Below are 16041 nucleotides of genomic sequence, written 5' to 3' on the forward strand. Positions count from 1 at the left end.
AAGTGCATGGGAAATTGACACCGATTGCAGGAATGGAATGGAAAGCAAATCTGGCAGTCATTCAAGAACGCTCATTTTGCTCCAGCATCATTAGTAATTTCTGTATTTTGGACAAAATGCTCAGGCCATTAAAATCTCAAATACTAATAGTGATTGGGAATAGGAAGTAAAGCCCAGAGTAAACAAGCCCATCCTTCCTCTTCATTCCATTGTTCTCAATGGCTTACATCATCATTATCTTCTAGATATTACACAATGGAAATAAAAAGAGGTTTATATATTATTGGTAATATAAAGTTGTATAAGTCTGGATGTGGATTACACATTCTGTTTCTTTCATAGGATTAATACTCATAAAAATGGGAAAATACAAGCAGTATTGTTATTTTCCTGTATATGTGGAGCCCCGGTGGCGCAATGGGTTAAACCCTTGTGCCAATAGGACTGCTGACAGAAAGGTTGGCGATTCGAATCCAGGGAGCAGTGTGAGCTCCCATCTGTCAGCTCTAGCTCCCCATGTGGGGACATGAGAGAAGCCTCCCACAAGATGGTAAAACATCAAACATCTAGGCATCCCCTGGGCAACGTCCTTGCAGATGGCCAATTCTCTCACACCAGAAGTGACTATCAATTTCTCAAGTTGCTCCTGGCACGAAAACAAACAAATAATCTGAAATGGCTAGGTGAAAAACCACTGGAATACACACAGTCTCTTTATTAGGGTGTATTAGTTTTCAGGACAAAAGCCCCAAATTTGGCAGTCACCTGATTAAGGAAGACTGATTCCAGTTGTAGACTTCCGTAATGAAATTGCACACATACCTTAAAATATCCTGCTTTATTTAATATCTTTGACACTAGTGCCGCCTAAAACTGGTTTTCTACATTATATTTTGTAAATAATCAGAGGGAACAGATTATTTATAAATACTTTATCATTTATTTTTGGCATCTGGGAGTCTAAAGCAGGGCTAGGAACTATATTGGTCTCCTGAAAGACATCAGAGCCCATATACTCCCACTCTGTCCATTTTAAAAAGGCTTTCTCTGAAGGGATTTGTGTGTGTGTGTGTGTGGGGGGGGTCCCAAATACTTCCTCATTTCTCAAGCCATCTTTCTCCATTTCTACTCATTTCCTTTCTGCTTTTTAAAAAGGTATAAGCCTTATCCAATTTTCATTTAGGTTGTAATGTTGTTGCTACCTCAAATGTTCCTCAAATGCAGGCTGCATTATGAGAAAACATGGAAGTAATCCTGTAGATCTATACTACCAGTGGAGATGATTGAAACCATTATTTATTTCCTCCATTTCTGTATTTTGCTTTTATAGGGTATTGAATGGACCCATATTGAATACTTCAACAATGCTATAATCTGTGACCTCATCGAAAATGTAAGTAATAATTACAAAAATATAACATTTGTTTCCTTTGAATTTCCTTATTCCTCTGTACTTGAGCCGTTTTCAGCTTTAAATAATTATTGTGACTATATGCAATATTTGTTTAACTTTTCTTCTGGGGAAATGTACCTTAGCGTAAAATGGTTTGTGCTTTACAAAACATGCACACTTGGCAGATAATGTTCCTGTTGAGAGGAATTTATGAAAGACTTTTAAAAAGAGGTTTCTGAATAATTCTGTTCTTTAATAGACCATAATAGCGGGTGAAAATACTGTTTTGTTTCAATTTCAATGTATTTGTATTTGTGTACTGACTTTTTATTGAATGGAATGGGATTCAAGGTGGCTACTGTTGAAGACACAAGAGTAGCCAAAGTGCAGTGGCTTTTCACAGTAAGAAGGTGTTGCAAGGCAATGTATTTGACTAGAATACACTGATGAAGAGTAGGCTTCAGTTCTCCTGCTTTAAAACAAAGATTGGTTTGCATCTATGTTATTTTAAAGAGACTTCCAGTTGTTCAGACTGCTGCAATGATATTCACAATTCAAACAATGAAATATTAGATTGTTATGTATCTTCCAGTTAAGAGAGGGGTCTAGAAATCCTTGGCCTTGAGTTGAAATATGGGTTTAGAATGGAAGAAGTTCCCATGGCAGTGAAGAGGGGAACTGAGGAAGAGAAAGAAAATTCATGTCTAAGCAAGAATGATACAGAGGTGATTGGAGGTTGGTGACCAATTCATGGAATCAACTGTCAGGGTCATCAGCTTTTCATCCACTTTTTCCCCTCAACTCCTGACTCCCTTCACATTCTTAAAGGAACCTCCTCCCCAGATATAACATGGCCAGTCAGTGCAGATACAGCACAAAGAAATCAAATCCCTGCGTAACCCAGAGGTGATACTGGGGCAGCCCTGGAACAGTTGGTGGATGTTGCTATATTTGATGGGAATGACAGAACTACCATGGAAGACATTTTACAGCAGCCCAACTCTGTAGATAAGGAAATAAGGAGATAAAAACAACTAGAGGTGGCAGAAGAATTGAAAAAAATATTGTTGGTGTTGGCAATGGCTGATGTTAGAGGGGAGCAATGCAAAATAACGGTGACATTGGCCAGCAGGCAATGGTGTTGTCCCAAGAGCAGTAGAGGAAGAGATGGGAGTGACGGAAGAGGAAGCAGTGGTGATGAGAGCATTGCTGCTACAGTGATCTCGAGCAATATAAGTCTTACTACTAGTAGGTCAATGTTGACAATTGGGATGTCTGTTCCTAGCCCAGAGGTGATGCTGGGGCACCCCTGGGCAGCTGGGTAAATACTGTTGAATTGTGAGAATGGCAGAACTTCTTTGGAAGAAAGCTTGAAGGCATAAGGAAAGAAATGAGAAAGCAACATGATTCTTTAGAGAAGAGAGCGAGGGGGGAAACCAGCTGCAGAGATGGAGGCAGAACGATCCATAATTGTCTGCTGCAATGTATGTACAATATTTGTCTTTTTACCAGAAAACAGCACCAACTACACCAGGGGTCCCCAAACTAAGGCCCGGGGGCCAGATGCGGCCCATCGAAGCTATTTATCCGGCCCCCACAGCACAAGGGCAGAAGGGGGTTGGGCTAAATGACCCAAGGGGTCTCTTCTTCTCTTACAACCCTTATTATTATTATTATTATTATTATTATTATTATTATTATTATTATCATTATCATTATCATTATTATTATACATTGAGGCTGGATGGCCATCTGTCAGGGATGCTTTGCTTGTGCTTTTGGTGCACAAAGGCAGGAGGAGTTGGATTAAATGGCCCAAGGGGTCTCTTCCAACCCTCTTTATTATTATTATTATTATTATTATTATTATTATTATTATTATTATTATTATTATTACATTGAGGCTGGGTGGCCATCTGTCAGGGGTGCTTTGCTTGTGCTTTTGGTGCTCAAAGGCAGAAGGGGATTGGACTCAATGGCCCAAAGGGTCTCTTCCAACCCTCTTTATTATTATTGTTGTTGTTGATGTTATTAATTATTATTGCTCGGTGGCCAACTATAGTCCGGCCCTCCAATGGTCCGAAGGATCGTGAACTGGCCTCCTGTTTAAAAAGTTTGGGGACCCCTGAACTACACCTTCAGCAAGTGCAAATTGTTATCACTTTTGGAAGAAAAGTGTTGAGTTTTTTCAATGCACCAGAGAATAAAATGTTTTCCTGGATAGAACAGTGGGAGAATTGATCCTATAGAACTAACAGGAAAAAATTGCCAAGGTAAATGAAGACACAGTAATAATAGAAAAAATCCTGAAGGAAAGTCACTGTCAAGAGCAAAGTGCATGGAAGGGATTCAGGATTTCTCAAAGATATCACTTCCTACATCTTCAGGAAGATAGCAGCAGTGAAGACAACAAACCAGCAACAAGAGATACTTTATGCCAAGGAAAGACTCAGTGTAACCACCAAGCCACAACAAGTAGAAAGGAAAGGTGCTGGTGGATGGTGACTCATTGCTTAGGGGTATAGAGGCACCTGTGTGCCTCATAAGATGAATCAGGGTGTGCCCTGTCTTCCTGGCTCATGCATCCAGGATGTCACTGATAATTTGACAAAACTTACCAAAAACACAGATTAGTATCCCTTTCTCTTTATTCATGTGAGTATTAGTGATAGGGCCAAGAACGATGTTGAGCAGTTGCCTCTGACTACAACGCTTTTGAAAGGAAGTGGAAACTGAGACACAGGAGGTTTGGCGTCTGAAACCATTGTTTTTAATTCTTATATAGAGGACTGCTAGCTACAGATGGACTGTACCTCACAAAGGCTGGGAAGAATATATTTGATAGTAGTATGGCAACTTTAAGGTAAAGGTAAAGGTTTCCCCTGACGTTAAGTCCAGTCATGTCTGACTCTGGAGGTTGGTGCTCATCTCCATTTCTAAGCCGAAGAGCCGGCGTTGTCCGTAGACACCTCCAAGGTCATGTGACCGGCGTGACTGCATGGAGCCCCGTTACTTTCTCGCCGGAGCGGTACCTATTGATCTACTCACATTGGCATGTTTTCGAACTGCTAGGTTGGCAGAAGCTGGAGCTAACAGCAGGCGCTCACGCCGCTCCCGGGATTTGAACCTGGGACACTTCGCCAACAGGTGAACTTTACATTAAGTTAAATCCTTCAGGAGGGGAGAGGTTGAAGGTGAACTATCCAAATGCAAGCTCTAAACACAAGGATGCAAAATCTAGAGAACTGATAAAGAAAAAGAAAGTAAAAGTAATACGTGAGAACAATCAAAAAGTTTAAATGTTTTTACACCAACGCACAAGTTTGAGAAACAAGCAAGATGAGCTTGAAATTTTCATGCAGGAAGGAAAATTTGACTATATGGGTAAAGTATAATAAGGACCTGGCAAGGTTGACTCCCATAATTGGAATATTACCTATTCTAAAAGAATAGATGTGACAGAAAAGGAGAGGGGTTAGCATTATACGTTAAAGGCCAATTCAGTTGTGCAGAAATCCAGGAGAGTGATCAGAGAGGATCACTTGAGAAAATTTGGGTAATAAATAAATAAATAAATACAACATTTTATAGGAATGTACTACAGGCCACCAGACCAAGAAGTGGTGGGCAATGCATTTCAGAAATAAATCTAAACGTATAGTGAGGTGTCTCCTTGGCAGCTGCATATCAGTGTGAATCTGCCCTCAGGATCACTTCAGAAAAGGGCATTTGCTTCTGTTGCTTCTACTCAAAAGGGAAGAAGGCAAAGCAATTCAAAATGGGGGTAATTTGTGACAAAGACTTGAAACAATCCATTGGGATACAGATCTGCCTAGCCAAAACTGACTTAATGTAATCTATTGATTTCTTAAGAGGAGAGCAGAAGTATCAATTTTCATAACTTAACCTTATCAGTATTTAAGAACTGAGCCTTGGGACTCAGTATTTAACAACTGAGCTTTCTATTTCCCCCTCTCCCTGAACTGAGAGTATTATTTCAACTCCTCCTTTTGTATAAAAGGTGGCCTTTTCTCTTATAGTGTAATCTGAGATTTATGGATAGATGCTGCAACAGTTAAGAGGAAGTAAGGAGGGAGGGTATGTGAGTATTTGCTGTGTTCAGGCCTGTAGCGAGGGGGGGGGGTTAGGGGTTCAACCCCCCCCCCCCGAAATTTTTCAAGTTATAAAAAAAATCTCGTTTACTCATGAATTTTAACTGGTTAACCAAATCCCCATGCTAGGTCTATGAGATGCAAAACATTAAGAGTCCCTCCAGGCACTATCTCAAGCAGATATTTACAGGTTTGTAGCGAGGAGGGGTATGTGCTAGGGGTTCAAACCCCCCCCCCCTTGAAATTTTCAAAACCCCTCCTGAAATTTTTTTCTGGCTACGGCCCTGGCTGTGTTGATTTCATTTTCCCCCTAACTTCAAGCTTAGTTCAGCTCTCAAAATCACATACCCCAGCTATTCATGATTACATTTCTCCTGTTAAGAGTAGACCTTTCTCTGAAAATGTTTCTATGCAATCCATGAGCATGACTTCAAAACTGAGTATGCTAGAAGTAGTAAAGTTGGTAGCCTTTTCAAGCAGATATTGTCTGAAAGATATTAGTCATGTTTTGAACTGTCTACAGTGTTCCCTCACTTATCACTGGGGTTAGGTTCCAGGACCACCCACAATAAGTGAAAATCTGCAAAGTAGGGATGCTATATTATACATTATTTTAGTAGTTATACACTATTTTAAGTTTTTATCAACCAATTGTGTGTTGATAAATCACATCCTTCTCTTCCCGTTGTCACTTGGGTTCCTTTTCTCTCCTTTTGGCTTCTCCTTCCTCCCTTCCTTAGGTTGTAAATTGTAATTTTTTATGATTTATAATAGTCTTTTAGAGTTTATTGAAAAACCGGGAAACAGCAAATCTGCAAAAAGTGAACCGTGAAGTAACACTGTAATCACTGAAAGCTCATACCTTTTGAAATTTTCTGTCAGTATTATGACCACTCATTTTATGAAACTGTTTAAGTGATAAGATGGTAGATGCTCAACAGATGTTCTGAATTTACGTAGAAACTGGCTGTACAAATGGATAGTGGGAGAATGTGAGCCACCATTTTAATTTTCCTTCAGCATTGTTGAAGTGCGTGGTATTTTGGGATTCTTTGGCCTTGCGTGGGAAATTAAGACCCATTGGATTTTTAAAGGGCCTGCTGTAGGTGGAGATGAAAATGGAAAACCTTGGTGTATTGATAAAGACTGACATAACCACTTGAAGTTTTGGATTTTCTATGAAGTCATGGCTAAAGACAGTTGTCTTGATTATTTTTATCAGTATTTATCAGAGTTTCAAAAACACACATCCCACCAAACCAGTGGTTCTTAACCTGTGGGTCCCCAGTTGTTTTGGCCTACAACTCCCAGAAATCTCAGCTAGTTTACCAGCTGTTAGGATTTCAGGGAGTTTAAAGACAAAACATCTGGTGACCCACAGGTTGAGAACAACTGCCCTAAACAGACATAAAAGTTGTATTTTCACAGTTGTTCCACCCAAACTCAGTAGTAGTGGGGGCTGTGAGGGTCACATTGAGAGACTAGGTAAAGGTAAAGGTTTTCACTGACGTTAAGTCCAGTCGTGTCCGATTCTGGGGTTGGTGCTCATCTCCATTTCTAAGTCAAAGAGCCGGCGTTGTCTGTAGACACCTCCAAGGTCATGTGGCCGGCATGACTGCATGGAGCGCCGTTACCTTCCCGCCAGAGTGGCTATTGATCTACTCACATTTGCATGTTTTAAAACTGCTAGGTTGGCAAATGCTGAGGCTAACAGCGGGCGCTCATTCCACTCCCTGGATTTGAACCTGCGACCTTTTGGTCCACAAGTTCAGCAGCTCAGCGCTTTAACACACTATGCCACCAGGGGCCCATAGAGAGACAAGGAGGTTGCATATCAACCTAACGTTGCCCACTGCTTTTTTAAACTCTGCATGCTGACCTAGACAAAATTTTCCAAAATATGTGTTCTGTTATACAATGGGAACTGTGAATAGTAAAGAACAAGTAGGTTTTCATTTCTTTCTTTTCATCTGTCCTGTTTCCAGGCTGGAGATTTACCGTACTCAAACCTGACTCGGTTTTTCATTGTTTTGCTGTGGACTGTAAGGGATGTATTTGATAAGCCTAAATAATGAAACAAAGCTTTTTGTTACATGATAGAATCAGAATGGAATTCTTGCTATGCTGGATGAGGAATGCCTGAGGCCGGGGGTTGTGACTGACGACACTTTCCTAGAGAAGCTGAATCAGATCTGTGCTACTCACCAGCACTTTGAGAGCAGGATGAGCAAATGTGCACGCTTTTTGAATGATACCTCTCTGCCACACAGTTGCTTTAGAATTCAACATTATGCTGGCAAGGTAAATATGTTCCTGTTGTTTGTGCACATTACTGACATTCTACCTTTGCACAATTAAATACATAAGAAAATATGTTTGCATAAGGAAAGAACCACAAGCACTCAGTTTTTCTGCCATGTTTTCATTACACCCCTTCCATGGCCAAAGAGACAAGCCATAGTCTGATGCACAGTCTCTTCCCACTATGTTTATGGTTCAAAGTTTGGGGCTGAGCTATGGATCATAGAGTTGAAAGAGACCACAAGGTCCATGCAGTCTCACCTCCTGTTATGCTGAAATACACAATCAAAGCATTCCTGACAGATGGCCATTCAATCTCAGTTTATAACCTCCAGAAAAGGAGACTCCACCACACCCTCAAGAAAGCATATTCCACTGTTGAACAACTCTTACCATCAGGAAATTGTTCCTAATGTTACATGCAATCTCTTTTTCTGTAGTGCGAATCCACTGCACTGTGTCTTATTCTCTGCAACAGCAGAAAACAAGCCTGCTCCATCCTCAGTATGACATTATTTCAAATATTTAAACATGGCTATCACGTTCCCTTTTAACCTTTTTTCCAGCCTAAACATATCCAGCATCCTAAGTGACTTCTCTTTGAGCTTTACTTCCAGACTTTTTACCATTTGGGTTGCCGTCTTCTGGACACAGTCCAACTTATTTGCATGAACATCACAGAAAGAACATTTTGACAATGTGAATGAACTGGGCAGATGATTCTGCCCTCAGACCCCAACTGATTATTTCTTGCTTAATAAGACACTTGGTCTGCCCTTTTAGGTGATGTACCAGGTAGAAGGATTTGTTGACAAGAACAATGACCTGCTTTACCGGGATCTGTCCCAAGCCATGTGGAAGGCCAACCACTCCCTCATTAAAGCATTATTCCCAGAAGGAAACCCTGCCAAGATTAATTTAAAGAGGCCCCCAACAGCAGGTTCACAATTCAAGTCTTCCGTGGCAACTTTGATGAAGAATTTGCAAACAAAAAACCCCAATTACATCAGGTAAAGTTCAAAGAATTAAAACAATATATTTGAAAGTGGTCATCCTGAATATGTTCAAAGGAAAGCTATCAAGAGTTAATATAATTTCTGAATAACCACAGCAAAAACCAAAGAAACCCCAAGCTTTTTATGTTGTATGAATACATTGAATGCTACTTCTTGGCAGTCTGTGGCATGAATATCCTTTCAGTGTGAAACATTTCATAAAGGCTAAATCTGACAGTAATCCTAAGTAGAGTAGACTTCCCAAAATTGAAAACATATTCATTTCCTGTTGATATAAGTAGAATTTATTGGGTTGGATTTAATCCATAGGAATTAGCTTTTCTGATACCTTGAATCCTGCATAGACAAAAGGGCAGGGTGTAAATTAAATTAATAGATAAACTACTTCCCTGATAAGGCACTTCACCAGTTAAATTTCCTTGACTATGATTATGTATTAAATTTAAAATAAACCTGTATTATGTGTAGTTTGCACGTAGTGGAAATGCTAAGAATCAGTTAAAGGGTTAAATATGAGATTGTGTACACTGTAAAATGGATCAAAGTAAAATGGATCAAATGAAGTGCTAGATCATATCCTCAAGTACTGAAGATTCTCCTACAAGAACATGAAATTTGTCTACACTTTTTTAAAGTGATGTATTCAGGTTCCTAACATGTCAGGTAAAGTAAACCTGAAAAGTATGAAGAGAAAAGGTTAAACTGGAGGGATCAATCAGGGTTTTTATTGTTTATGAGTTGGAGCTGGGGATGGGAGAACTAAAGAGATGAAAATAGGATACTAAGCAAAATTCAGTGACACCTTGGTTTTGCTATGTTACAGTCTCATGAGGCTTTAGGACCTCTTGCAAATCATCTGTCTGCAGATACCTACCAGCTGTCCAGCTCTCTTAGCAAATGTAATAAAAGGGAATCCAAGAAGCTGTTTGATGCAGAGTTTTTCAATAACTTGATAGTTTCATGTAGGAGCTTTTCCCCCTTCCTCCAACTCTCTGTCTGTATATGACATTTTGTAGACATTTAATTTGTGCTGCTAGGCAAACTGCTGCAAGATGAGTTTACAGCTCATTTTCATATCACATCAAAGGGAAGCCAAACTGGTACATAAGAAAAATTTTAAAATCTAACTGACATGGAGCTTGTTTAAAAAAGTAGAACATGGTGATATACATTAGCACAGTGTTTTCTAGTGCCTCAAAGATGCTTTTATTTTTGTCTGGACATCCTGCATCATGGATAACCATCCGATAAAATAGATATAACTGTGAATGTATGGGTTTAAGTATAGGGAGGCGATTTGATAAGAACAATTTAAACAGCTATCAGATATTTAAATTATTTTATTCTTAGTTGGTTTTTAAAAATCAATGTAATATATCCCAGTTCATCCTAGTATATGGCAGAATAAAGGGCAATGTATAAATCCATTAAATAAATAGATAAACATATAACTTGCTTTCAGCTATTCATTTGAAGATCTTCTTGCACTTCCTTCTCATCAGGGCATATTCCTGCCAACAGCAAAGGCAAAGTCTGGATCCAAACTTTGATGCTCCTTATATTCCTGCTTTTAAATATTGCTTTAAAATTGTGTTAAAAAATCTTTTAATGTTGGCTAACAAATATGGTTGTATAGGTTTATAAACAAAAGTTCTTTTGTTTGCAGGTGCATTAAGCCAAATGATAAAAAAGCTGCCCACATTTTCAACGAAGCTCTAGTTTGTCATCAGGTTCGTTATTTGGGCTTGCTAGAAAATGTCCGTGTTAGAAGGGCAGGATATGCATTCAGGCAACTTTATGAGCCTTGTCTAGAAAGATACAAAATGCTTTGTAAACAGACATGGCCACACTGGAAAGGTCCTGCCAGGTAAGAGTTTGTTCGTTCATTCATTCAATTTCATTCAATCCCTAATTAAAACATAGAACACACTTTCACTGCTTGGACAATTTCACAATCTGGTGACGATAAATTACTTCATTAAAGTACACTGACTCCTATTAACTAGTTTATCATTTTCATGTTGGGAATATTATGTTTTGTAAACCGAATAAGAAACTATTACTGTTTTTTGTTTTTATAATATCTAGGAAAATGCTGTCTTTCTCCCTCAGTAATGTACTCATGGTAAATGAAGCATATGTACGGAAATTCTCATTTTAGTATGTGTAATAGCTTGCATTTTTGTTTGTTTTGTAGAGCTGGTGTAGAAGTTCTATTTGGGGAATTAGAAATCCCTGAAGAAGAATTTTCCCTGGGTAGATCAAAAATCTTCATCCGCAATCCAAGAACAGTATGTCAACTAATGTTTCTCAATTAAGATAAAAATGCTTCAATAACATTTTCTCCTTTTTTTGTTTTTGTAAGATTCCAGCGTTTTATTCTGACCTAGAGGAAAGTTCACGTTGCTAAGCAATAGGTTTTACAAATTTGGAGAACAATAAGATGGTACACAGCTGAAGTAAAAGCATTTTCTTTTGTCACAGCGACTCACATTTAGCGCACATTCTTCAAAACATTAGTCTTGTGGGTCTAAACCGCAGACAATAAAATAAACTTAACGTACATTAAAGTTATGTCTTCTCTTCTGATAGCTTTATCTTGTTGTCTGTGCCCTGTTCAGAAGATTTCACTGCACTTTCTGTCCCTCTGATAATTGGATTTTGAAAAAATTGTGGAAACAAGGGTTGGTGATAAAGTTTCAGTGGAAATACCCTTTCCCCATAATAATTCTTTCAGGATTGAATTTCCCTTCCCAGGGGTAGATTTCTCTCACTTCATGTTGTCAAGCCCCTGTTCTTAACTATGAGTCATTTGTAAGTCAGATGTTTGCAACTCGCAGACTGCCTGTAATTTGCTCTCTCTTTCCTGCTGCATCTTGTATAGCTCTTCACATTGGAAGACCTAAGAAAACAGCGCCTTGAGGACTTGGCTACACTAATTCAGAAGATCTACAGAGGCTGGAAGTGCCGCACACATTTCCTTCTCATGAAAAAAGGCCAGATCGTGATTGCTGCCTGGTACAGAAGATATGCTGTAAGAAAGTATATTATTTGTATAGGCTCTTTTCTTGCCTGTTCCTACATATCCAATAGAGATAACTATAGTTTTTCAACAACATTAAGAGTATCAGCTATTGTTAAACAAAATAGGAGAATATTTTATTTTTATTTTTTTTATTTTTTAAAAATTTTTTTATTGTTATTATTGAGAAAAAGTTACAATTATATAAACATATTCTATACATTTCCCCCTCTTTTATTTACATTCACCCCTGAGCTCCCCTTCCCCAGAGCCATCTCTTCTTCTGTAGTCCCACCAAAAGTTCAATTCTTCATTTGGAGGTAAATTCCCATCTTCTTTTTCCAATAATTTTTCTAGAAATTTTCTCCAAATACTTTCAAAATCATTTTTTTCCATAATCCCTTCTTTACTTTTAAATTTGATGTTAGCTTGTCATTCAGTGCCATTCGCCAAACTTCTTTATACCATTCATTAATTTGTATTTTCATTTCTCTTTTCCAATATTTTGCAATTAATAATCTAGCTGCTGTTAATAGCATGTCTATTAAATTTTTTCCCCTCTTATCTTTCTCATCCTCTTTTTTAATTAAAAGTAATATTTCCACTGGATTCCTTCTAATTTTTATATTCATAATATTTTCTATTTCCCTTATGACCAATTCCCAAAAACCTTTTACATGTTTACAATCCCACCACATATGCATGTAGGTTCCAATTTCCTGGCACCCTCGCCAGCATTTTTCATTATTATTCTTATTCATAATATTTAACCTTCTTGGCATTAAATACCATTTCCAAATTAGTTTGTAATAATTTTCTTTTATTCTAATTGACATGTTTTTTAATTGTCTTGTTTTCCATATCTCCTCCCATTCTTTTTCTGTTATCTTTGTTCCTAATTCCTCCTCCCATGATTCTCTTAATGTTAGTCTTTTCTTTTTTTCTATGTCTTTAATTAGTATTTTATATATTTTACTTGTTGTTCCTTTTAATGGCTCACTATTTCCTCTTTTTAATGCTTTTATTATTAATTCCTCAAATTGCGTTATTTGTTTTCCAGTTTTATTTCGGGCCCACCAGTTTTCATTCCATTTTTCTAATTGAATCCAATGAATCCAAGAAATATTTATTCCTCTCAATTCTTCTCTCATTTTTACCTTTTCCATTTTTTGTTCTATCCAATTTCCTACCCTTTTTAGTTCCCTTTTTTCTAATTCTTTATCTAGCGTTCCTTTTAGTTCCTTTGGGAAATCTTTTTCCATTATTATTGGCGTTAAAACTGAATTCTTATTAATTAATTGTCCTTTATATTTATTCCATATTTCCATTATATTTCTTAATGATATATTTCCAATTTGTTTTATCTCTTTCTTTGAGATTTCCTTAAAGAATATGTTATCCTTCCTCCACTCAATTGCCTTATTCCCTGATTCCATCCATTCCAAACCTTCTCCATCCATCATCTTCTCTACTACATATCTTAATTGGTTTGCCTCATAATATTTTTTTATATTCGGAAGGCCCAATCCTCCTTCTTTTTGGGGCTTGTACCAAATTTGTTTGTTTAATCTGTTCTTTTTACCATTATTGCAATATTTGTTTATCATTTGTTGCCAGTTATTTATTTCCTTTTCTGAAATCATTAATGGTATCATTCTGAACAAGAAATTTATTTTGGGTAAGACTTTCATTTTTACTAGGGCTATTCTGCCGAACCATGATAATCGCAGATTATTATAATCCTTTAACTTCACCTCCATGTGTTTTCTTAATTCTTCTAGATTTTTCCTTTCTATGGATTTTAGATCTTTGGTTATGATTATTCCAAGGTATTTTATATTTTCTTTTACGCTTATTCTCATGTCTTTTATATCCATCTGCTTTTTAAACTCCTCTTCCTCCTGCTTGGTATAATTAAATAACATTGCTTCTGATTTATTCCAATTTATCTTCAATCCAGTTGCCCATTCAAATTCTGTTAAATGTTTCTTAATTATTTCCATTTTCTTCATTATCTCCTTAATTGTTATCAATGTGTCGTCCGCAAATAAGCTAATTTTTCCTAACTTTGTTCCTATGCCTTCTAATTCCTTGTCTTTTCTTATTACATTAGCTAGTAATTCCATTACCATTGCAAATAGTATAGGCGACATAGGACATCCTTGCCTTGTACCTCGTGTTACTTTTATCTCTCCTGTGATTCCATCATTTAGTATTATCTTTGTATAATTATCTGAATACAATTGACTCATTATATTTTTGAACCTTTTTCCTAATCCAAATTTGTTCATTATTGTTTGAATAGTTGGCCATTCCACACTATCAAAGGCTTTAAATATATCCAGTGCTAGAATCCCCGCTTTGTTTTTTTCCCCTTCTATTGTTTGTATTTTATTTATTACTCTTCCTATCAGGTTGGACATTTGTCTCCCTTTAACAAACCCACATTGATCTTGTTTTATATATTTATACATAAAGTTGCTCATTCTGTAATAATCGCTGTTAAAATTTTTGCATCTTGATTAATTAATGATATTGGTCTGTAAGAACCAGGGTCTGTCAAGTCTTTTTTTGGTTTGGGTAATAGTATTGTTAATGATTGTTTCCATGATCCTGGTATTCGTTCTCCATCCATTATTGCATTGAATAATTCTAATAATTTTGGAGTTATCATTGCCTCAAATGTTTTATAATATTCTGGGCCCAGCCCATCAGGTCCAGGCGCTTTCCCAATTTTTAATTTCCTAATTACTTGTTCTATTTCTTCTTTCTTAATGGGTGCTTCTAATAACTCTCTATCTGTTTCTTCTATTTTTACTATCCAATTTGTTTCCACATATTTGTGAATTTTATCCTTTGAGCATTTCCCAGCCTGATAGAGTTCTTTATAAAATTCTTCAAATATCTTTAATTTGTCTTTCATTAACCTACAAATGTTTCCAGATTTATCTCTCACTGCGTTTATCTCATTTTTCATTTTTTTCTTTTGTGCGGCTCTGGCTAACATTTTTGAGTTTTTATTGCTATATTCGAAGAATTCCCTTTTCAAATATATCAAGTTCTTTTGAACCTCATCTATTTCTATCTTATCTAGTTCTTCTTTCTTTGCTCTCAATTCATTATATATTTGTGTTGTTCTTTTTATTATATATTGTTTTTCTAATTTTTCTATGTCTTTTTCCAATTTGTTTTTCCTTTCTTCTTGTCTCTTTTTGAGATTATAGGTTTCTTTTATGCATAATCATCTTGCCACTGCCTTCATAGTGTCCCATAATATATTTCTTGATACATTATTGTCATTTATATCCCATATTTCTTGCCAATTTGCTCCTATTCTTCTAATAGTTTCCTCATAATTTAATATATTGGAATTTAATCTCCATCTTCTTGTTTGTTCATAATCTTGTTTATTTATAATTTCTAAATTTACTATTGCATGGTCTGATATTCTTATTATTCCTATCTCAGAACTGAATAATTTATCTACCATATTTTTCGAGATAAAATCCTCTTCAAATAGTTCTTTCTTTTACTCTCCCTGTACCACATCCAATATTTCTTTTCCTCCTTAAGATGTTTCATTGTTCAGTCCGGTCCCTTCTTCTCTATCCTCATGGATCCCTAGTTCCCTTAGTAGTTGAAGGCCTTGTTCAACCGAGTTGATCTTGTATCTTCTTCCAGCCCACTGAAATCTCAGGCAGACTGGGTATCCCCAAGAATACCTAATTCCTTTCTTCAGAAGAAGAATAGTGCATACTTTCATTGTTTGTCTCCATACCTTTGTTTGTGTGCATAAGTCATTAAATACTTGCAGTTTGAGGCCTCTATATTCCAATTTGTTTGGATTTTTCCTCAAAAAGTACATCAGTTGCTCTTTCTTGTCATATTGTGTTATCTTTATTATTGTATCCCTGGGTATGATTTTCCCTCCTCCATCTGCTAATCTGTGAACTCTTTCTAGGTCTTCTTTTATCCATTGTTGTGCTGGAGCAATGTCCTGTAGCCATTTCAGTATTTCTTCCTTTAAATTAACTCTTTGTTCTTTTCTTTCTTTCTCTGGAAAATACTTCACTACTATATTATTGCGTCTTTGTGAGTCCTCTAAATATATCATTTTTTTTTCAATCTCTGTAAATTTAGCTTTTTGATTTTTCTGTTTTTCTTCCTGTTCCTCTTTATAAGTCCCATGTTCTAGAT

General features: G+C 36.8%; 1 protein-coding gene across 5 annotated transcripts in view; it reads left to right on the forward strand.

The window, feature by feature from the left end:
• Positions 1–16041, forward strand: part of myo1b (myosin IB) — a 147819-nt gene that overhangs the window by 100837 nt on the left and 30941 nt on the right. For all 5 annotated transcript variants that reach the window (XM_003217414.4, XM_016991464.2, XM_008104772.3 and 2 more), the window contains exons 15-20: positions 1331–1393; positions 7606–7806; positions 8590–8816; positions 10489–10689; positions 11020–11113; positions 11707–11856. In XM_003217414.4, the coding sequence (XP_003217462.2) occupies positions 1331–1393; positions 7606–7806; positions 8590–8816; positions 10489–10689; positions 11020–11113; positions 11707–11856 (936 nt within the window). The remainder of the gene's footprint in view (positions 1–1330; positions 1394–7605; positions 7807–8589; positions 8817–10488; positions 10690–11019; positions 11114–11706; positions 11857–16041) is intronic.

This window comes from Anolis carolinensis, chromosome 1, assembly GCF_035594765.1.
Source record: "Anolis carolinensis isolate JA03-04 chromosome 1, rAnoCar3.1.pri, whole genome shotgun sequence".
Taxonomy (NCBI): Eukaryota; Metazoa; Chordata; class Lepidosauria; order Squamata; family Dactyloidae; genus Anolis; species Anolis carolinensis.